The 24,205-nt window shown below is 40.0% G+C and overlaps 1 protein-coding gene and 2 long non-coding RNA genes across 3 annotated transcripts in view; 1 reads left to right on the top strand and 2 right to left on the bottom strand.

The window, feature by feature from the left end:
* The window catches only part of ARHGAP15 (Rho GTPase activating protein 15), a 332,236-nt gene extending 314,764 nt beyond the window's left edge, over positions 1-17,472 (top strand). The window contains exon 14 of the mRNA XM_027890674.1: positions 16,186-17,472. Within this exon, the coding sequence (XP_027746475.1) occupies positions 16,186-16,369 (184 nt within the window). The 3' untranslated portion in view covers positions 16,370-17,472. The remainder of the gene's footprint in view (positions 1-16,185) is intronic.
* Positions 1-24,205, bottom strand: part of LOC114060855 — a 50,352-nt gene that overhangs the window by 15,984 nt on the left and 10,163 nt on the right. The gene's annotated exons all lie outside the window — the stretch shown is intronic.
* LOC114060853 lies at positions 15,832-16,875 on the bottom strand. The gene is made up of 2 exons (XR_003571982.1): positions 16,811-16,875; positions 15,832-16,262 (listed from the first exon to the last, which is right to left on the bottom strand). It is a non-coding gene; the product is annotated as an uncharacterized LOC114060853 (long non-coding RNA).

The raw sequence follows: 24,205 nt of genomic DNA, 5'->3' as shown, positions 1-24,205 counted from the left end.
CACACACACTTGTCTCAGTTTCAGCTCTAGAAGAGTTTTACAAAGGGGCTGGAGCAATGTCAAAACCCATCCCCTTTACCGCAGCTTCCCGAGGCTCATTTTGGGGTAAGAGGAAGACTTAAACCCATTTTCTCTCTGCTAAGCCCACATCAGCCCACTAAAGTGATCCTTTGTATATTATTGGACACAAGAAAATGTGCACCAGGCACGAGTGTGCACAGGACAGGAGTAATAGCAGATTTTGGGTTAAAGGCAATAAAGAAATCCAGCTTTTCAGAAGCACCTTTGTACATTTTGATTTTACACACTTAAGGGTGGGGGTGACCTGCTCCCAAAGTTTTTGCAGTCTTGCCCAATCCTTGTGGAATAAGAAAGTTTATAAAGTTTAGCTCTTCACTAAAGAATACCTCACAGCTTAGTGTTTTTAACAAGAAGAATGATGAGTAATTAAAAGCACATTTTCACTCATGTTTTCATCCACTTCCTATTTCCACAACCACATTTAAAAATATAAACCCTGATTTTCATAACAGTCAGGCAAATAATTGCACTTGGTACTTTTCAATGCTACCCACTACTGAACTGGTGTATCAGCAAATAACAGAATGATAAAAATAATTAACATAGTTTTAATTTAAATATTTATGACACAGTTGACTCCTTGGCTGCACGGCACCATTGTGCTGAGTGCAGTACACAAATCCTGATAGATAGAGCCCCTGTTTCCAAGAGCTCCTATTGTTCATCACACATTGCTCAATATCAAACGATCTCAAAAAAGCTTTTCAAACATTAATTAAATCTCCCAACTTCCTTTTCAGGTCAGTAAGTTTTATTATCCTAGTTGAGCAGATAAAGAAAGTGAGGAATGGAGAGGGCAAGGCACTTTCCCACCACGACACAGCCAACACTTCTCACTTCCACTCTTCACTTGCTCCCCAGTCCCCCACCACGAGCCCCCCGTGCCTTTGAAGGCTCATCCATGTGCTGTGGGAGTGCATGTGCATCTGGGCAGCACATCCCAGGGAGGGCTGGTTACTGCTAAGGACTCCTCAGTTAATCAGGACCACGTGAGGATCCTGCTTCTGGTTTGCACTCACACAAGCTTCAGCAAAATATCACCGGCGGAGTTAATTTATGTGATTTTGTAACCTCTCAATATTGCTTTGGGTTAGTTTTCTTTTCAGCTCAAATGTTTTTCTGCTGGCCAAAACTAAGAATGCTCAGTTCACTACAAAATGGCTTTCCCCACCTTTTTTTCCTTTGCTGTTTTGGGATATTGGGCCCAAGCACATTAATGTCTGGGACCAGGTCATCAAAGGGTAAATTGCAGTTCTTTTCATTTTGCTGCCTAAAGATATGTGATTTTTCTCAGAACTAAGGTTGTAAAATAAATAATAGGCTTGAAGTTTCTTAGATATTCATTGGAACTTAAAAAAACAAAATAAACAAACACAAAAACCCACTTTAATGCCAAAATGTCAGCGCTTTGTGCAAAATAATTAATATAACACAATAGGATCTATTCTACTATTGATTGAAAGGGAATTTATGCAGGTAATTCATTAAGGCTGGTGGGAGTTTGGCATGTAAATCCCCCAGCAATTTAATGGGAAAATAGCCCTTGACTTTTTTTTTTTTATAAGCTATAAAATGCACACTTTTCAGTGGGAGATACGTAAAAAGCAAGAGCAAATACCTGTACAACCAAGGCCACGGATGGCCCTGCTCTGGGAGAGTTCTGGAATGACATTAGATCAAATCCTTTTTCACACATTGCAAAAGATGCAGCAATCATTTCAATCACCATGTTACGAGAATCAATACAATTTTTGCTTCCAGAGAATGGGCATTTTACATTCCAACGTGCAGGTTATCACCTTCATACATCTCTTTTTGTGGTCAAGTGCATGATTACTACTTCTGACAGGGTATTGGCCATTTTCTTACGAAGATCTACAAATTCTTGTAAATAAGAACCAATCTGAAAAAAAAAAAAAGAAAAAAAAAAAAGAAAAAAAGAAGAGCAAATCTGTGGACTGGAATGCACCCTACTTGTAATGGGAACAAAAAGCTGGCAATGAAATATAAACCTAAATCACAGCAGAATGACCTACTTTAAGGCATTTGCCAAAGAGACAGTGTTTTAGACAGCTCCTCTGAAGTAGCGTCTTTATGTCTATGCCATCTGCAGATTTATTATTGTGCTTTAGGAAAAAAAAAAAAAAAGGAGGAAAGGAAGAAAAAAAAAAAGGAAAGAAAAACCTACAGTACGGCTGAACAAAACTCAAGCTTCATCTATAGAAAAGATTCCAGTACTGTGGGCACCACACCCACACCTACTGATGTGGTCCAAGTTTTTTCTTTAGAGGCACCTAATTAAGAAACCCTGACTCATTTACATGGATACGTTTGATCTAAATTACACTCCAAACCACACCAAATTAGGAGCATCTGTGAATGCGAAGTGTTTGTTCCCAGTGCCTGGTAGAACAGGGCCAGTTCTGGACGGCACATGTTCAAGTGACGAAAAATATTTCAGATGTAACATACTTCTGAGACCCACTTTTCCACTAATAATTCATAATGAGTTAAACCAGTATCTCTGCTTCAGCAATTATTTCAGGCTGTGAAAAAAAAAAAAAAAAAAGTCATTTTACTTTTAAAAGGAAGAGGGTTGGGTGGGGGGGAAAGGAGGGTTGTACAGCCATATAGTTTGGTTGTTGACCCTGATAAAGGGCATTAACACTGACTGCAATTTAAATTGCACGTATTATCAATATACTTTACTCCTAAAGCCTGGACTAAAGAGAAGTGGCTATGAATGATTAGTTGTTGTTCACAGACAAGGCCTTCTGCCTTGATGTATGGTTTTCCATCATTAATCAGCCTTCCAGAGGGGTCCAAGCAAAGAGCAGGGTCTCAGCCCTACGAGGCGGAACCCGACACTCTGAATAACATGAAAAATTCAAGACCACCAGATTGGAGGATGATGATTCCCTTCCCAGGCTGCATTGCTGGTGACTGACTATGCCTGTTTGCACCCCAGAAAAACCACTCCATCCTGTGGCAATTAGGGAACTTTTATCCCACTTTCCCACCTTCCACTAAGAGTGAGGCGGGGGGGCTGCAGAAAACACTGGTTGATGCTTTACTGCCTTACTGACAAATCAAATAAAAAAAAAAAAAAAAAACAGCCTTAGTCAGGCTAATTTAAGCAGCCCAAGTACCAAGGAGTGCAAATCCGAATTCCATGCTGGGTTTGCAATTCCCAGCCCACTGGCGCAGTTCGGCACAACCTTCGGATTTGGCCCATAGTGTTTGGCAGCCACCTTTTATTCTTCCCGTCTTTTATACTTTGTGAATAGTCTAAGTTACATAATACCAGTGACAATTTGTTTATGGCAAGCGCTGGAGTCACTGTTTTATGATTACATTCAAACTTTAAGCCACATTTTGACATCTAAGGATCATCTTGCATTCTCATGAACTATATACAATGAAGGTTTGTGTTCCAGTAAGCGGGGGGGGGGGGGGGGAAGGAACTTTATAAATAACATGACTCCTTTTGTCTGAAGAGATTTTAATACATTTTTCTGATCTACTGTTTTTGCAGTAGCTAGAATATAATTTGAATATATTAATATTTTCAGCAACTGTGCTGAGGGAGCCCAGTTAATAACTTATGCATGGCTGTATAGATACACTTCAGACAGAGGTAGTTTTTAGCCCTTATGTTGGTAATACTTAGAAACACACAATGAAAGAGCCTGTTCTTTCCTCCTCTTTGTTGTGGGCATGCATTGTGATGGTATGGAGCCAGTGTTCTTTCTGTTGTCTACACAGCCTGGATTCAATAAGCAGTTATATATGCATATTATGACAATGTGGTCAAGGAAACCAGATTTTTTTACTATACCTTCATGTGCCTGTACAGTATAAAATCTGGTATTTATTTTTCTTGTCCTCATTCAATATGTTAACAAAATCATAATTTGATACAGGTTATGTTCACTTTATAATTAAAATTATAGAGTTAGATGAAAATACAGCAAGATGTTGCTGAATGGAAAATATTTATCTTTTCGTACATTACGCATTATGGTGCAATGTAAAATCATAAATCTGTGAAGCAGCTCACTCCAGCCAACTTGCCTCCTTCCCTGGTCCACAAGATGCAACCAGTTATGCCCTCCAGGCTGAGTGTTTCTACACCACCTCAGCCCTGATGTTAGACAGCGCTGACACATCCTCTCCAAAGGTTTCCTGGGGTCTTCCAAATGAAGACCCCCTTGCCATGGAGATAGCCAAGAAAAGGGAATTCAGGAAAGTTTAGTGTTTTTTACGGATCCCACCAATCCCTCTCCTGGAGCTCTCAGAGCATCTTCGTGAAGAAAGCTCAAACTTTCTGCACCGTGTTGTCTGTGTCAGCACTAAACTCAGCCTCCTCAAACCACCTCAGGATAGCACTTCATCTGTCTGGAAACTGTTCCCACTTCCCAGATCATTGCTACCCATATTGCCAAGGCCAGACCTTCACCAAACACTATCAGCAATCACCATACACCATCAGCACACAGCATATGGTGCTGTGGTACAAACCTATACCATATGGAAGCTTTCCAGTAAGTAAAGTTTACTGGGAACATCAGTTTGTCTTGTTCAAACTCTCAGTCCAGAGAGGATTTTCACAGGGCTGTGGCAGCAGTAGTAGCAGGCAACTTAATACCACCTCCTCAGACAGCCCAGATTGTTTCCATGTCTGGAGAACGGTCTCATAAAAGTGTCATTGCAAGAATGAGTTTTCATTCCTTTGGAACATCTACCCATGGAAGCCACTGCAGCTGCTCTGGACTCAGAGTCAACCCAGACATTTCTAACTCAGGGCAAATTTCAAATCTTGGTGAATGCATTCTGGATCTCACCTGACCCCTATGGCGAGGAACTTCATAACCTTTGTGGGTTACACACTAACAGGTTTCCATTACTCTTCATATTAAATTACTTTTATAGAGCTTTTGCATCCTGAAACTACAAAATTTGATTCCTAAAGAGGCACTTTCTCAGCTTTTAAATCCATCTACGACCATTCACTTCAAGTTAGACATTTTCTGCTGTAGGGGAAGATCTATGCAGCATCTTCGAAAGGGTGTCCTGGAAGCAGTTTAATGAGGGAGCTGTACCAAGACTGATGACCATGCCTTGATATCAACAGTAAGATTGCTGTCTTTTATCTGTTGTTCCTAAATTTTTCAGTCTCTGTCAGACATGATTTGGGTTTGGAGGTCTAAGAGACTCATTTACGATTCCTCAACAGTTTTTCTAACTGTGGATTTTGATCAGGGTCAGGCAGAAGCAGATATGGGCAAACCTGGTTGCCTAAAGCTTCGAAGATGAAAGAAACACAACTGCTAAGAGAGGTAGGGCTGCCTGCCTAGAGAATAAAGACTTTATAAAGCAACTAAGGCAGCTAGACCAGAGTCATCTGAGACCAGTACACGTGTGAATGGGTATTTGACTTTAAAGGAACTAACGAGAAAATTCAAAGATAGTTTAAATCCATTAAATATTGCAGAACTTGCAGTACTACAAAGGGTGCTTCGTAGAAAAACACAATATATGTAAAATCCTCCACTCCAGGCAGTTCCTGCATTTAGTGCAATGGACTATACACGTGCACAAAAAAATAAACATCAAGCTAAGGTGAGAGGACAAGACAGACAAAGTGTAAGTAGAAAAGACAATGCTGACACAGTAAATTCATTGCTCAAGGGCGAGTGAAATGTAAATAAGTTTAAAGAAATCAAAGACTCGTGGCACATACTCACTAGTGCATTTAAGAGCTACATTCATCCTACTCATGTTGAGTATCAGGGCTGAAACAATTGTGGTGCTGGGAGGCATGTTAAAGCATCTTTCAAATCTGATACAAATGCAGTGCATATACATTGCAATTGTAGCTTGTGGAGAGTTCAGAACTGAACCTGGAAGAGTAGGAATCCTGGTTGAGGTCAGATCCCATACAAAATCATCTCTGTTGGGTAGATCACAGCAAAAAGACTTTCATTTTAAACAGCAAAATGGTGATAATACAGGTTAAAACCAGAAGATTTCATATTAGAGGCACTTAATTGACCAGTATTTTTTTTTCATTATTTAAAAAAGAAAAGGAAAAAGTTTAAAGTAATTACAATGGTTGGACTCGATGATTCTAAAGATCTTTTCCAAACTAAATGATTACGCAAATCCATCATACAGGAGCTTGCAGAAAAGGATAACTTTGATGAGAGTTTGTTCTCTGACTCTCATGGAGCTCTTTGCCACATTCTCTGATTTCAACGTCAAAAATTACTGGTTGTCTTGCAGAACTGAATAATTAATTCCTGTCATTGGACAAAAACGACGTGTTGCTAGTGAAACTAAGCTTTTAAAGACCAGCTCCAGGCTCAACACCAAAGATTTCCGAGCAGGTTGTCTACAGCTCAACATCCCAGGTTAAAATTCCAGCCAATTGCCCCTTCTGGGCTCTAAGTCAGAAAGTAAACCTGTCATATCCAGGGCTGAGTTATTTGCTGTCAGCTGGATTACGGTAGTGCAAAAGGGCTATAATTGAAGGCTGCAAGAGGTTATAGATGGAACATAATCAAAAGCAGTAATTCCACTTAGTAAAAGTAGATATCATCCAAAATGAGAAAAGTTAAGCTTATATGAGGTGAAATTCTGACTCCATTCTGGCTCCCAGTCTCTGGGATTTTTGTCAGTGACTTTCAGAGTAATCAAAATTTCACTCAGCGCCCAGAGACATGCTGCAAAGGGTGTGATGAAGTGAAAGTTAAAATAACTGCTAACCTGGGGCTTCCAAAATACATTTTCTGAGCAGAGACTGCTGTCAAACTCAGTGTTTTCCTGACACAGCAATGCAGGCGGCCCTTCTGGTGACCAAGGGGATAAAGCTGTGCTGGTGAAGTACATTTGGGACGTGCAACAAGAACCACCCTGCTGTAAATACCGAAGTTCCCATTGTTCATCACCCTGTGGGACTTAGGGAATTGGACCACTTAGAGATACTAGGGTAGAGTTTGTAAGAAGTGTTTTCAGAAAGCTGTAAAATCACTGAGTATCAGTGGCAGTGCTGACACCTTCCACCTGAGCCCCTCTCTTGAAAGACAGGTAGAGATTACTGGAAGAGTGAGCATAAAAGTGGCTGACAGATGCCCTAATTTTACTAGGAGCAGGAGGATTAAATTATAATACCGAGTCTCATAATCTTTCTATCTTTCTAACCAGTAAATCTGAATCAAAGAGTGCAACTGATGTGCCTCTGGGAAGGAGGCTCCGTAGGGTCTCCTGTGTGCTTTCCATGTCCCCTCTGCTTTGGGTGTCCTGCAGAAAGTGGCTTCTTTCACTGAGTTACAAACCAGCTGGGTTACCAGCAGAACCGGTGGCTCTGCTTTTGTCTGTTTGTCTATCACTGAGCACATCAAAGCCTCGGTGTCCCCATCAGAAAACAATGCTGCTAATAACATTAATCCACCTTTATTAAGAGCCTTTAGCTCCACGGAGGAGTACCAGATATTATTAAGACAAAGACAAGAGGGATAATAAGGAAACGTGTTTTTTCCCTTGCTGACCTAGTTTCTAACCTCACTTTAAAACCTTTCCTTGATTTTAATTATGCTTAATCTAAAGCTAAGCTCACAAATCTAGCAAACTTAAGGGCTGCTTTTAAGTGAATTTTCTCGCCTGTCAGAGTTCCTGAAGCTTTCTGTGCTGCAGTCAGAAGTTTATTTCCAGCCCAGACGCAAAGTTGGGGCAGCTCTCTCTGCCAGCACCACGACTGTGCGACGCGTGAGCTCGGGCACTACCTTGCTCAGCTCGAGCCTGTGTAGCACCACAGCATTCTGCACAGAACAATTGCAGTCCTTTTTCTCATCAGCCATAGCCAGAGGCAGTAATAAGGGTGAAGGATATCTATCATGAAAAGTCCAGTGTCAATGTGTTCCCCCAATTTATTTACTGACCTTCAATGCAACAGCCATACTCCTGACCCTCATGAGATGAAGCCTAAGGGGAAATGGCACTGAGCACCAATTCCATATCCTGTTGTTCTGTGGTCTAAATTAAGTGCTAATTAATTACCACTGGCATCTTTGGCATTGCCTGTCAAATTGGATTTAGGATATCCTTTCGCCGTTTAAACAAATAGCCCTACATCTAAAGCTAAAATCCCAAGTGTCAGCGTTTTCTCTACTTTTAAATTTTTATTTTAAAATTCAGCAAGTATGACCATGGATTTTGCAGGTAGAATTCAAATAAAAGAAACAGGAATTGATATTGTCAATTTTGATTAATAGTCCCTCATTAATAAACATCCTGTTATTCAGTTTCCACCTGCAGTTGCTGATGCTGCCTGGAATCAATTAACTCATATAATTTGATTTATTTTACAAAGACATTTTTGGATGTGCTGTGCTGATGATAAAGGTTCTATATTTACAATTCGTGATTTAAGCGAGATTGTTACTAACTGCTTTTTATTTTTAATGTTGCAAGGAAATGTAGCTTCAGGCATTTTTGAACAAAAATATTTAAGCAATTTAAAAAGTTAAAGCTCTATTTATTTAAAAACTATCTGTTGCCTTCTGAACCACACAGGGCACAAAAGCATACAGATCCAGGACCTCTGACAGGTTGGTCTTTACAATAAGCTAGTTGTTCTGGGGAAAAAAAAAATCAGAAATAGAATTGAAAAATAAATTTAAAAAAAAAAAAAAAAAAGTAAAGCGTGGCAAAAGTTACACCATCAGCCAAAAATGCATTTAAGGCCTCTGTGTGGTGTATCTCTGTCTAAATATATATTATTCTATGTAGTCTCACACTGCCTTTATCACTCCACTATCCAAACACCTCTAAGAAGTGCATTAGCATCTGCCCAACATCTGTCACAGGGGGTTTTTTTCTCTCCCATCCTCTCCTCAAGGAGAAAGGCTCATGCTCACAGTGCTCATGTGGCTTTTGAAGAGGGGTCCACTGTTGTTTGAGATGTATTTGCTGCTACAGGCAGAAATGAATGCCTTGTGCACGGAGCTGCAGCCAGAGCAGTCCAGGATGCTCCTTAAGCAAGTTCATGGCCTTCAGCTGACTCCTACCAAAAGGCTGTGCCCGAACAGGCAAACTCCAGGCACAATAGCAGCATGGAGTAGCCAGATCTTTCCTCTTAAGAGCAGTAGTCAGAACAGTTTGCATTCACACGCAAAAAATTACAGCCCAAGCCAAACTGTGAGGGCAGAGTGCTGGCTGTCAGTAAATGGAAGAACTTAGTGGGTCACCCATTTGGGTCAGTTTTCCAAAAGGAAGACCAGAAATTTTTGTCATAGGGAAGATTTTTTGGAAAGATTATGAATCCATCTCTTTGACACAATATGGTTTAGGGGAGTTTTTGCCCACACGAGGGTCTTCATCAGAGCCATCACAACTTGGAGATGAACTCCTGTCCTTGCTGTCCATGCACCAGTGTGCATCCTCTGCCCTGGGACCTTCTCTGACTCAGGAGATGTCCAGAAATACAAACAATCCCAAGGCTGAGGTGCAGATGTAATGTTATCCTGCTCACAGCTCCTCAGTGCACCTCACCTTGTGCAGAAGAACAAGCAGGACTTCTCCAAAGCATATTCCTGAATAAAGCCTCAGTAGAGGCTGGAGTATCTTTAGATATCTAAATGTGCTTTTACCTCCTGGCCTCAGCCACCCAGAAGATAAAGACATTCTTTACAAGACAGACACTGTGTGAGGTGTGTGCAAAGGCAAGAGAGAGTGTGCTCTTCTGTGGGGACGTCATACAGATAGCAAAGTTCACCCAATGCTGAGAACACTTTTATTTTTAACTGTTCTCTTATTAAACCAGGCTAAGCCAGAATAACTGCCTTTCTTCAGCTTCTCAGAGTCTATTCAGCCAACTGTGAAGCAATGTTCGGAGTTAGTTTAGTTATTATTTTCATTTAGGGCTGCACTCCAAGGCAGTTCATCCAGGGAAGGGCTCGTGCTGTGAGATATGCGGGGGATCCCCTGAGGAAGCCCATTCTCCACCGGGGCCCTGTCAGCTGTCCAGGTACTATATATAGCCATCCAATGGTCAGATTTAAAGGCTGGTCTGCAGCAGAAGACAGCATCAAGTGCTCATTCTTGTATCCCAGAGCAACTGAAGAGAAGGGATTTTTCCCAAAGAGCTGTAATATGAACCCACAGCTGCAGAACACAGGAAGCCTATGGAGTTTCTGTAGGCCAGGAGCCATCGAGGCTATTTTCAGCAAAAGCAAGCTCTTAAGTATGTCTGAACTATTTCTGACCCCTCTTGTAACATATCATACGCCATGACCTGGTTTCTCTATTACCAGCCTAGCTATTGTTTCAAATTCAACCTATGGAACAAACAGGGATTTAAAATACCTTCATGTTTCACAGAGGCAAATACAAGTAGCTTAAAACTGCATTAGTCCACTGTGATCCCTGGATTGTGTTTATTTGTTGCAGAGGAAACCACATGGCACATTTTGAAAAGGACAGACACTGCAGTGTTTTGGAGCTCCTTTATAAGCACAAACCTCAGGTCACAGGTTTGTGTGCAAGCTCCCCCCTCCTAACACGGAACAGAGATCTCACAGACAACAAGCTGAGGATTCAACTGATGATGTTTGCATTTGCTGAGCTTCATCAGCTGGTGAATACCACTGTAATGCAACTGAGCAAATCACCTATAAAGCCAGGGCATAAATAGTAATGAGGTTTAACTTGCATTCATAAAATATCAAGAATCTGATTTTAGTACTAAATTTTAAATTTTTCTCGTAGCAGTGCAAGGCATCGAACAGTTGACACAAATAGAGTTTGTGGTGTCAGGGGCTCACTTACTACCAATTACTTCCATAAGTTTCCCAAGGTGGGGTTAAGTAGTGCACAGGCACTCTTCCTTCACAATGGGTGTATTTCTCTCCTAAGCTGGTGTATCCAGCTGGACATGGATATCTCTTCAAGGTTTTGACCTGTTATAAGAGCTCTATTGTTGTTTGTGCTTTAAGAGGACTCAAGCTCTAGTTCACTTTTCAGCACCAAAATCCAATTCCCAAAAAACAACTACTGTAGCTGAACTGAAATAAATTCCCAGAGGAAAATGACATTGTGGTGATATGTTATATCTCAGGAAAGTATGTAACAGACCTTAAATGGAAAGGAAATACACTGAGAAAAACCCTGATAGATTATCTGTGCATCATGTTGTACTCATGCTTCCTTCCTAACACTGAAAAACGCATCTGCAAAAGCCCTGCCAAAATGTGCTTGTACACACACACAGGCATTATCACTTGCTAGGACGGTACGTTTTATTATCAGGTTATTTTCCACTACATTTGGCACAGTTAAGGTAAGTATATTAACTTTACTTCCAAATAAAGAAAACAAAGTTGTGCTGAGTGTCTCAGCCATTGTCAATGAGTTAAGAACTGACAGGAGGTCCAAGTAATCAACCCTGTCTACGGCGCTGAGCTTTCCCCTGGGACACCTCCTCTGATCATACGATGTATCTGACGGGCATGGATGTAGAATTGCTTTCAATAAAGATTTTATTTCAAGGTTGGATGATTCCTTCCCAAATGTCTTGTCACTAAAGCAAAGTATGTAATACCTGTTATTTTTTTTTTTAACTCCTGTGAACCAGCATTCGGGAGGGAGAGGAGGGTAAAATGTTGAGCTGGAAACTGTTCATCATAAGCGACAAATTTTAACACGTTCAAATTGATTGGGAGATCTGCAATAGCAAAAGTCAGAAAACTGCTGCATAAAAACTGGCCTGTAACAGTATATGAAAAGGCCTGTTAGCAAAATTATTGTTGGGGAGAGCTGAAGGCAGCTGAGCCCTTCCCAGGGCCAAGTCCTTAAGCTAGAACATCACATTTGCATATGCCTGAGCATAGATAGGAAACAGATATTGGCTAATTTGAGAATAATTATTGGCAGAGTGAATCAATGGGATGAGCAGACTTTGACCTATTAAGGCAGCTCATAGGAACTCACATATCAAATCATTCCTGTCATCCATCGGGGTGAGCAGCTCTGACCATGACAGTGGTCACTAGCACAGTTCAGCCAAGGCACAAAACTGTCCCAAAGGGGCTGTCCTGGAATAACCCACTCACAGAGGAGCTGGCTCCTAATTCTGTAGGGTTAGTTGCTATACCAAGAGGGCAGATGCCACAGATACATCTTTTTTTTTTTCCTTTCTAAAGAGTTTTCTTTGTTCCCATTTACCTTTAATCTCTCTTGAACTCTGTTTAAGTCTTGGTCTCTGTCCCTAATGGCAGAGACTTCCTTAATGAACTCAAATATTGTGCATAGTGCTGGCAGACAGGATTCTCATAAGATCAAAACCAAACCTACTTTTATCCTTCTGTCCTCCACTGAATTCATAAAGATGGCATTTCCTACACCTGCCACTCTGGACCATAATATTTTATCAAGAGACCCGTTCTTACTCTTCTGATCCCTCATTTTGTAATGTGTTGTCCTTCAGTCATAATCTATATTACCAGTTCATGGAAGAGTAGTAGAGTTGTCTTGTTGAAAAATTACCCTAAAATATAAATTAAAACAATGGAAGAGTATTAGGCATGGATGAAACCACTTCTGCTGAGGGTAGAAATGCCCCTGACATTAAGTAAAATTAAATCCTCACAGGCTGGAAAAGGACAAAAAACCAAAATTGAGCAGTTCTCAATGCATCTGGCAGAGGACAGCTCCACTCTCCAACACTCTCCAGCCTGAAATAAAACCCCTTTCCAATGGGGATTTCCTCCCTAAGTACACAGACTTCTCCTTTTTATGTACAGTAGTTATATAGCAGCTACTGTGGAGTAAAAATGGATGAAGAACATTTCCTAACACCCAGTGTGTTTGAAGTAATAATCCAGTGTGCCTTCCAAATGTCAAAATTAATAATGACTTTATTTAGAGAGTTTGAAAAGTGTCAGTTTAATGGAACTAGAGAGCCAACTCACCATACAGTGACCCTCTTAGCTGTAGAGTTGCCCTGTTCTCCATCACACGCTTTCCAGCTTGCAGTTGCCTTGGCAACAGCCAAAGTATAAATTTCAAGTATTTTTCCTTATATATCTGCCATTGACATGAGAGCCCTCCTATCAGACACTTCTGCTGTTTTAATACATCATTAATTTCATTACTATTAATAATGAGAACTGTATTTTCTGTATGTCTCCTGACTTGTGATCTTTAAGGACTGAAGCCATCCTTGAAGCTCAGTTATTTTGGGGGAAAAAAAATAATCTTGTTCAGCATAACGCCCAACAATTTCTTGATATGGTTCCAACATCTGTGGCACTGGATTATGGACTGTTTCTAAAATAATCTTAAATTGATGGATCATTGCTCCTTTCATTTGGGCTTGACAAAAAGTACCTCTGGCATTTCCTTTCACTTTTTATGTTGAAAATGGTGTATCACTCTTTCTGCTCTTTCTCTTGCCAAAAAAGGAATTCTTGCCCATTTTTTCAGGATTTTCTCTTTTAACAACTCAATTTCACTTAGCAGCTATAGTAATAGCTTTAAGTGTGCATATTTGATACTGATTTGCTTTGACTTCTTCTTTTGTGAACAGATGAAAAAAATATTAGTTCTAGAATTTCGCTGGTAAATATTTGTAACTCAAAAAGACATAGGGTCCCAAACTTATAATTATTTTGTTCAGGCTGGATTGAATTCCTTCCTTCTTCCCCTCCAGTAGCTGTATTTTACCACAAATTATTTAACTATTTGTTTCTAAGTTTGCTTGGTTTATGTTTTTTGGGTTTGTTTGGTTTTTTTTTTTTTCATTACTATGGTCATCAAAATGAGTAAAACTGAGTGAATGCATCAAGACTTTCCAAGAAATTTTTTCAGTAAAATAATTCTTATTCTGCTGTTAAGCTATAGACACCCCAAATCTATGCAAATATTCTTAGTGCCCCATTACATACTGATGAACCACAACAGATAACCATCACCAACACACATCATGCACATCCTGCTTTGCTTCATGCCATACCCTCCCCTCCTGATCACTGAGAAAAGCTGGCAATGCCTGGACTTTACCAGGATTTGATGCGAGGGATGGAATCTCTGGGAGAAACAAGGAAAACTATTCTCCTTCAAAATGATGGCAAACAAGGACAGGAGGGTTAGCCGTGAACCTTCCATTTTCTGTGTCCCCATTGGGAACACAGGGTCTCAACACTCTGCTCCACATTTTACAGGCAAAGGAAGTCGTTCCCCTCCTGTGGCTTCAGTAAACTGAGCTCCTCCACCTCCTTTCTTCTCCCTGACTCTGCTCATCCACAGTCCACTGCCTCCTCCTCCCTGCAAGGTGCTTCTCCTCCAGCTCCATCAGCCTGCCCATTATCAACACCTTCCCAAATTACAATGACACTACATTGGTGACCTCCAGAGTTACACAAGATACAACTGCTCAAATATTTTCCCCTGGTGAACGCACGTCTCTGCATCCTGATGTCATCATCAACCACTTTATGAGGTTTCCAACTTTTGTCATGTAACAAGCTCGACAGAAATCAAGTCTTTGTCACAGAGTGGTCCCAAGCTTGATGTACGTGCTGCAGCATTAAGTGGCATCAAGCAAAACAACCTTGTCACCTCTGCAACATTTTCAATTGTGATAAAGATGTGTGACATCCATCAGAAGCCCACACAGTCATTTGGCAACCACACTACTAACTTTTTAGACTTTTTGAACTCCTAAGAGAGGAGATGATATATTAATATTACAACAGAGGAGAGATAATTAATTTTTAAAAAATTTAATGAAGATGCTATATTTTAAGAAACTAATAGTTAAGCCAATCTGATTAGTGCCATATGGAGAGTGTTTTGTGCAATGGACACCACGGTTACTAGCATGAGGCAGAACTAAGTAATTCTTCCTATTTATATACAGGAAAAAAACATGAGTGTTGATGCTCAAGGAATGTGGTGAACGACAAGGTTGGCACAAATCCACAAGACGATGCTTTTTGCTGTGTGACCCACCCACTAACATGAAAGGAACCCTTTTTTCAGTGCCTGAAGCCATTATGTGTCATGAAGTTGCTTTCCCTTATAGCGTAGCTTGCTGTAAAATCAGCAACAGGTATAGGAAAACAGAGACAGGCTGTGATGGTTTTTAAATTCCTGTCTGGAATTTAAAAAGGTGAATGAGTGACAATGGGAGAGGAGGGGGGAAAGCAGCACTTGGCTTCTACAATCCACTTGGAATATTTAAGTTGAAACTAGCAGGTTAAGGAAACATCCGTAAATTCAAATATTTACATATTAAAGTTACACTTCATTCTCATTCTTTAGTAGAGCCATGCAATTTATTTATAAAATATGTATCTTCATTTACTAGTCCTTCCAACTTAGGATACATTATATATTCAGGAGGGTTGAGGCAAATGGATTTCTACTTAGTTTGTACTCACCACTGCAGGGATTTATGCGAAACTGCCTATCTAAACTCCATCCATTAAACCCATACTGTTCTTAGACCAGACTTCTCCATCCTTAATGCCATTTCCACAGGAATATTAAGTCTTAATACAGACACGAGATCAACTTTTAATAATAATAGTCCTTCTCTTGTAATTTTGTGGGTAATAAAGATATCAAAGGTTATAATCCTTACCATTATTTTCTAAGTCATCTCATTAAGGTATGTGGTCTCTGTGTCTTCCAAGAAACTTTGTGTCAGGATAAGGCATGCAAAAGTCTTTAGTTACATAAATTTCACAATCCATTTCAGACCATACTCACTTTATTGGATTTAAATTAGCAGAAGGAATGTGTTTCATATGAGCTCTATATTAAGGGGCTTTCTTTTGGTTTCCTCAGCTCTTTCAGTGCTGGAGACCACGTCAAGGGAAGAAGGGAATCTTCTCCCTGGCACCACAAAAACTCTCCTTTCCTTGTTTGCCACACTGGCAGAACTTTCTCTTGCCTCCCTGTTTTCTTTCTTTTTGATGAGTTAACCAAACAAACATCCCTGTTAGGAGAATCAGTTAAAAAGTGCCTCTCTGTACTTCAAGAGCCAGCAGTGACTCCTCTGACACCCTTCTTTTTTAACCAATTCTTTCCTTTCGTCAACAGGATAGCAGCCAAGGAATCCGTGAATCTTATGTCAACACAAAGCTTGGGAATTGTGTTTGGACCAACACTCCTTAGACCTGAAAAGGAGACAGGGAACATGGCAGTCCACATGCTGTACCAAAATCAGATAGTTGAACTTATGTTGAGCGAGTACAGCAAGATCTTCGGCTCGGAGGAAGACTGACAGACAGGGCCTGTTATTGAAAACGTTCACATCTGTCTTGATGTCTAATATTTTTACATTTCTGTAAACATATTTCTGAAATATTTCTTTTTCTTTCAAGTGACAGATGCCTCATTTTGTGCAAACTTAATGATGATTTTGTGTCTAATTTTCAAACATTGGAATAAAAAATATTGTCAACATTTGCCTATATGTATTCTGCATTAACCCTTTGAGAGTTTCATTATGCTAGCACTCCAAGTGTCACTTTTTCTGCAAGCTGAGCATACAGCATATGGCCCAAGACCATAGAAAATGCTGTTTACCAACATATGCAACGGCACAGAAAGACAAATAATAATTGAGGAGGTTTGTGAAAAACGGATTAAAATATGTATATTAAAAGCAATGAATTAAGGCAGGGATACCAGATCATTCATAGCTAATCTGAGTATAATTTACCTTTCTCTTTGATATATGTTGAAAATTAAAGGCATGATGAATAATCAATTTGTCTACCCCAAGAGTTGGGAAAAAAAAAAATTACATGCAATGCTTTAAAACAAATAAAATAAACAAACACAAACCAAATGAGAATGTCACTATTAGCATAACAGTGCCGAAAAGAAATTAAAAATGGAATTGGAACTTTGGCATTTTTACTTAAATGCAGTACATGAAATGAAGACATTGCATGACTGCTCATTTTAATGTAACATCCATTTTGATTCTTCATCACACTGTACATCTGCCCGCTTTCCCCAGCTATCTCATGTTCTGTAGCATTTGTATTGTGCTCCTGAGGATGCTTTATTGGTGAACTACATTAAATTCATCTAGAAAGAACTTTAAAAAAAAAGCCTTTTCATATGCCCTTAGGATTACTTGGCTAGACTTGAATCAATTTATGCATTTGATGGTTAGTTTCAGTTGTCATGGATAAACAAAAGGGTAACTGTCTAGAATATATCAAATATTGTTTCATTTTGAAATGTATGTTTCCAGCTATACACATCTCCTACCCTGTTTTGTAAAAGTATTCTGCTGATAAAATGTAGACTTATGTTTGACAGCTTTTTAATCAAGTTCAAAGAGAATAAATAAAACTAATCCAGTGTGGTAAAGAGTCTGTCTGGTTATCGATTTGTTCATAAAATGAAAAATAAACCATGTAAATAAGATGTGTGAAACACAGATCTAGAAGCAAATATTTAAAGCAATTAAAGACCCCAAAACACAGGATTAATGCATAGGTCTGCTGTGCATGAGAGATATGTCTTCAATATCACCTCAGCAGATCATGGATTGCCTCAGTTTTTACTCAGCATCTTCGTGCCAAATACCATGTTATTGAGGAAAGGTCACTCCTCAGAGTGGTCCTTTATGGGAAAAAACATATAACAAGGCCTGATCGTTAACTAAGACCAGGCTCTTTCATCAGGTACTAACACAGGCAGAAAAATAACACCAAGAAAACATAAAAATTGACCCCGAGATGATTTTTGACTTCACAGGTGTCTGAAAAAAATCAAGCAAAACAGAGGGGCAGTGACCAGTAACTAAAATTAAAACCACAACAAAACCAAATAAAATCTCCCTCGTATCACAAATGTTCGACGCAATCATTTCTGAACAAAACTACAACGTTCTGGAGAACCCAAATTCACTTTACGTTCGAGAAAATATTTTTCATATTGATGTCAGGCCATGAGTACTTAAACAGTAATGCTTTTCAGCATCCCTGTCTGTAGACTCTTTTAATAGCAACAAACCAGGCACTGTTTATAGCCTGTGGAAATGACTGGAAGAAAGATAGTCAGAAGTTCAGTCTATTCCTTAATAAAGACCATTCACATTATGGCCCCACGGGTGCTCACAATCATGCTATTGAAGTAATTTCTGCTATTACTGGAAATGAAAAGTTCACTTGTTACTTGGAGCCTGTTGCACTCAGACGAAAAGATTCTTAATTAATTAATTAATCTTCTTTTAAGATTTCTTTGGAGCACGGAGACTCCTCTTGTCTTGTTTTTATAAGTAAGGCAAGGCTCGTGAAATGAACTCGCATCTTTCCTTAGATCAACTGGTTTGGTTCAAGGGGCGGTGGGTGGGGAAAAAATCAAGGAAACTTTTGGACACACAAGCCTTTCTTTGGGTTTGAAGCATTCCTTCCATGAATGCTGTACAAAAGTGCTGACTGCTCTGCTAAATGCTTTGTAAAAGCAGCCTGAACATGGCAGTCAGTTTGGGAGGACACGAGTGTCTCTCGCCACAGGAGAGTTTCTATCCGTGGCCTATAGCAGACATCTATCCCTCCCCATCCTGACAACAGAAAGGAATGGCCAGGCCTTGCTACCACGCTGCTTCCTTCCCCAAGAGACCAATCTTCTCCCTGTATCCTATAATATCCACATTAATTTAATGGGAAAAATTACTCACTCAACCATCAGTCAAAGAGCCAGCCCCACAGCTCCAGCCATCAGCAGAAACCAGAAGGGCAAAGATGGTAAGAGTGAAAAAAACAAAACAAAAACAAAACTAAAAAAACCCCAAACAAAAACAACAACAAAACCCACAAAAACAAACAAACAAAAACTAAAAATACATTTTCAAGTCTTAACTGTAGCAGGGTTTCTTTTAACTCCTGCTCAGGTAGTTTGGTTTTGTTAACCAAGTTCACAGCATGTGGGTCCAACACTCTTTTGTTGCTGGACACACACATTTCTAAATCCCAAAAGTGTCCAAGTTTGGCCTCCATCACCATGAGCAATTCACTGATAGCCCCCCCCCCCCCAATTGTTACTTTTTAGACCATTCACTTGGTAGAAATGCTGTTCAAACTTTGCTAAATTTTTAGCAAGTCAAAATTAGACTTGCAGACCTTTTCTTTCAGGAGTGAGCTTCATTTTGAGAAAGGCCACAGATATTTTAAGCAAGGAGCTATTAATGGTAAGTGATCAGAAAAATGAAGGCTGAGAATACAGCAGAGAAATTATGTCCAAGACTCCCTGTGTTTATCTGCATCTCCCTGTGAAGACAATCTTCTATTCAAACTTGTGTGAGAAACATGATCATGAAGCAACTGGGATTAAGGTGAAAGGAGATACCAGAAAGAGACCTCCGATGGAACCAAAAGGACATTTCCAGCTAGAAAGATTTTCTCATGAGCATAAAAGTAAAAAAATCAATTTATTGAATCCTAAACTCCTGCGAGAAAATTAGTCAGTTTTTAACGCAAGAAATTCAATGACAAAATAGAATTTCTGAACAAAAAAAAAAAAAAAAAAAAAAAAAAAAAAAAAAAAAAAAAAAAAAAAAAAAAAAGGAGAAAGACAGACTGACTTGCTGAGCTACAGCTGAAAGAGGAGGTACGAACTCCCTTAAACAGATCTTCATCCCTCTTTTTATTTATGTAGGCACATATATATATATATATATATATATATATATATATATATATATATGTAAGAGCAACAAATATTTTAACAGTCCTTTAATTCTCTGGCAGGACAGTTACAGTTCAGGTAAAATTCAGCCTGGTTTTGTGAGCACCCCACGCTGCTACAGAGCCTGAGGCTGCCATTCAGCCCAAGGCACTCCAGAAGTTCAGCTAATCAATTCCCACAAAGTGTACAGACCACGGGTAGAGTTGGGAAGAAAGCTGGAAAGTGAGCTGGGACCCACAATCACCAGTGTAATCAGGCAGAGTATAGATTTTACATGGCTAATTCTCAGAAGAGGCTGAAAGTAGAGCCTGGGGGAATGCCCACGTTATCACGGCACAGCAGGTTCCCCTGTATGGCATTTCTGCTTTGGAAAGGGAACATGGAGCACAGGGAACTCGGCATAATCACAGGCACGGGTCTCAATCACAACTCCTGGTTTTTGTGGGATGCATAAATGGAGCCCAGGGCAATTCTTGTTTTGTAGAACCTTTCCTAGCACCCAAACTGGATTAAAAAAAGAAACGACTTTTCCTTAAGGAACAAGAGGCAAACAAAGTGGCCTGTGGAAGTCAGGCCATACCCCAAACCTTCACTGTTCAAGTAATGCTTTGGGATGCTACTAAAGCAGCAATCTCATCCCTGTGCCAATTCACCATGTGTGATCACAGCACACGAGTGTCCTCTACCATTACTTACATACTCCATGCTATTTTTACAGTCAGCAATAACATACGCCCAAACATACCCAAAACACTACGAGAATTAATGCCCAATTTTCCTTACAGAGCTTTACAAAGATCTGGTTGCACGTTGGATAGAAAACATGAGCCGTCACTTCACTTTTTCACACAAAACACGCAATGAAATTTAAAAAAATTAAATGCACTCAAAACTCAAGGCATGAGATTGGGGATGCAATACCCATCAAGGGTGTGAGAAACTGAGGAACAGAGCTAGTTGTGTCAAAAGAGAACATTCTGTTTTAGTGCTCATTTTATTCAGACCCATTCTATTTTGCTCCAAGTCCCATCCAACCTGGTCTTGAACACTTCCAGGGATAGGGAGTTCACAACCTGTGAACTGGGCAACACAAATGGGAAACCTGTGCCAGTTCCTACCTCACACCCTCACATAAACTTTATATTCTACACCTTGAATTCACCCATCTAATCAGATATTTGGGTTTTTGCAGGCACCCAGCCCTCCATCTCAAGGGCCAGGGGGCCTCAGAGGAAAAAGAAGAGGAAAAATTTTGTCTTCCAAACCTTTGGCCGCAGTGAAATTTTCTGGCTTTCTGAAGTTTGCCTTTGAACTCTTAGAAATACTTCAAAGGTGCTGGGAAACCACCATCTCACAGCAAAGTAGCCTTTTCACACACCTCCAAAATACCTGGGGCAACACCTTTCACCTTCACTAGAAGTTGAAGGCTTTGTTTAATAAGTTTAAGAGGGACCATAAAAGGCTGTAAGTTCTGAATCCTTGCCAACTGGTTACCCACAAAACACCACCATTTTAGAGCACATATCTGTTAATAATATACAGATTCATAAATTCCACATGATTCTCCTCTCCTCTGCCTGTGTCAAAACACAATTTCTGTGCTCAGCTCTTATCCACAAGATTTCTGGCTGTATGTCTGGGACACAAAAGGAGTATCCCCCCACCAGTGACTTCTATATTGTCTCAAAGCTCACAAGCTTTCAAAGAATCAGCTAAAAAGCTTTTGGAGCATTTTTTTGGTTGCAATTTTGGGTAGGTGGAGGTGTGGTCTCTGCTCTGGAAAGTTAAAGTAACCACACTGAAAATGTTTTGACCAGTCCATTGCTCAGACTCCAGCCTACCCTCTGCAGTAAAAAGAAAAAGGTATAAAAAGTCCACCATTATGTCAGGCTTTCCCACTGGGAATGTTTCTTTGCAGCCCCAGGCAGCAAATGGTTTTAAGTAAATGGCTAACACCCTGTATACATTTCTATCTTTATGTAGTTTCTGTCACTTATTATCCATTTTTAATCCTACCAGGCTCTTTGTCTTAATGGTATCTGATGAATTTCCCAGGTTAATTATGCACCATGTAAGAAAATATTTTACTTGTATCACTTTTAAATTCATTAGCTTTTAGTACCATTGTATAGCACTCCACTTGCTCTTGATTTATGGGAAAGGCTAAATAGGATCATCTGACTGACCNATATATATATATATATATATATATATATATATATATATATATATGTAAGAGCAACAAATATTTTAACAGTCCTTTAATTCTCTGTCAGGACAGTTACAGTTCAGGTAAAATTCAGCCTGGTTTTGTGAGCACCCCACGCTGCTACAGAGCCTGAGGCTGCCATTCAGCCCAAGGCACTCCAGAAGTTCAGCTAATCAATTCCCACAAAGTGTACAGACCACGGGTAGAGTTGGGAAGAAAGCTGGAAAGTAAGCTGGGACCCACAATCACCAGTGTAATCAGGCAGAGTATAGATTTTACATGGCTAATTCTCAGAAGAGGCTGAAAGTAGAGCCTGGGGGAATGCCCACGTTATCACGGCACAGCAGGTTCCCCTGTATGGCATTTCTGCTTTGGAAAGGGAACATGGAGCACAGGGAAGTCGGCATAATCACAGGCACGGGTCTCAATCACAACTCCTGGTTTTTGTGGGATGCATAAATGGAGCCCAGGGCAATTCTTGTTTTGTAGAACCTTTCCTAGCACCCAAACTGGATTAAAAAAAGAAACGACTTTTCCTTAAGGAACAAGAAGCAAACAAAGTGGTCTGTGGAAGTCAGGCCATACCCCAAACCTTCACTGTTCAAGCAATGCTTTGGGATGCTACTAAAGCAGCAATCTCATCCCTGTGCCAATTCACCATGTGTGATCACAGCACACGAGTGTCCTCTACCATTACTTACATACTCCATGCTATTTTTACACTCAGCAATAACATACGCCCAAACATACCCCAAACACTACGAGAATTAATGCCCAATTTTCCTTACAGAGCTTTACAAAGATCTGGTTGCACGTTGGATAGAAAACATGAGCCATCACTTCACTTTTTCACACAAAACACGCAATGAAATTTAAAAAAATTAAATGCACTCAAAACTCAAGGCATGAGATTGGGAATGCAATACCACTGCCCATCAATGGTGTGAGAAACTGAGGAACAGAGCTAGTTGTGTCAAAAGAGAACATTCTGTTTTAGTGCTCATTTTATTCAGACCCATTCTATTTTTCTTTTTTCTCTCTCTCTCTTTTTTTTTTTTTTTTTTTTTTTTAATAGAATCATAGAATACTTTGCACTGGAAGGGACCTTAACAATAACCTCATTTCAACCTCCTGCCTTGGGCAGGGACACCTTCCACTATCTCAGGTTGCTCCAAGTCCCATCCAACCTGGTCTTGAACACTTCCAGGGATAGGGAGTTCACAACCTGTGAACTGGGCAACACAAATGGGAAACCTGTGCCAGTTCCTACCTCACACCCTCGCATAAACTTTATATTCTACACCTTGAATTCACCCATCTAATCAGATATTTGGGTTTTTGCAGGCACCCAGTCCTCCATCTCAAGGGCCAGGGGGCCTCAGAGGAAAAAGAAGAGGAAAAATTTTGTCTTCCAAACCTTTGGCCGCAGTGAAATTTTCTGGCTTTCTGAAGTTTGCCTTTAAACTCTTAGACATACTTCAAAGGTGCTGGGAAACCACCATCTCACAGCAAAGCAGCCTTTTCACACACCTCCAAAATACCTGGGGCATTACCTTTCACCTTCACTAGAAGTTGAAGGTTTTGTTTAATAAGTTTAAGAGGGACCATAAAAGGCTGTAAGTTCTGAATCCTTGCCAACTGGTTACCCACAAAACACCACCATTTTAGAGCACATATCTGTTAATAATATACAGATTCATAAATTCCACATGATTCTCCTCTCTTCTGCCTGTGTCAAAACACAATTTCTGTGCTCAGCTCTTATCCACAGGATTTCTGGCTGTATGTCTGGGAGATAAAAGGAGCATCCCCCCACCAGTGACTTCTATATTGTCTCAAAGCTCACAAGCTTTCAAAGAATCAGCTAAAAAGCTTTTGGAGCATTTTTTGGTTGCAATTTTGGGTAGGTGGAGGTGTGGTCTCTGCTCTGGAAAGTTAAAGTAACCACACTGAAAATGTTTTGACCAGTTCATTGCTCAGACTCCAGCCTACCCTCTGCAGTAAAAAGAAAAAGGTATAAAAAGTCCACCATTATGTCAGGCTTTCCCACTGGGAATGTTTCTTTGCAGCCCCAGGCAGCAAATGGTTTTAAGTAAATGGCTAACACCCTGTATACATTTCTATCTTTATGTAGTTTCTGTCACTTATTATCCATTTTTAATCCTACCAGGCTCTTTGTCTTAATGGTATCTGATGAATTTC

The sequence above is a fragment of the Empidonax traillii genome, unplaced genomic scaffold (genome assembly GCF_003031625.1).
Source record: "Empidonax traillii isolate 1590-97213 ecotype Southwest subspecies unplaced genomic scaffold, ASM303162v1 scaffold294:size1087701, whole genome shotgun sequence".
NCBI classification, from domain to species: Eukaryota; Metazoa; Chordata; class Aves; order Passeriformes; family Tyrannidae; genus Empidonax; species Empidonax traillii.
This window is presented reverse-complemented; position numbering and strand designations above follow the sequence as displayed.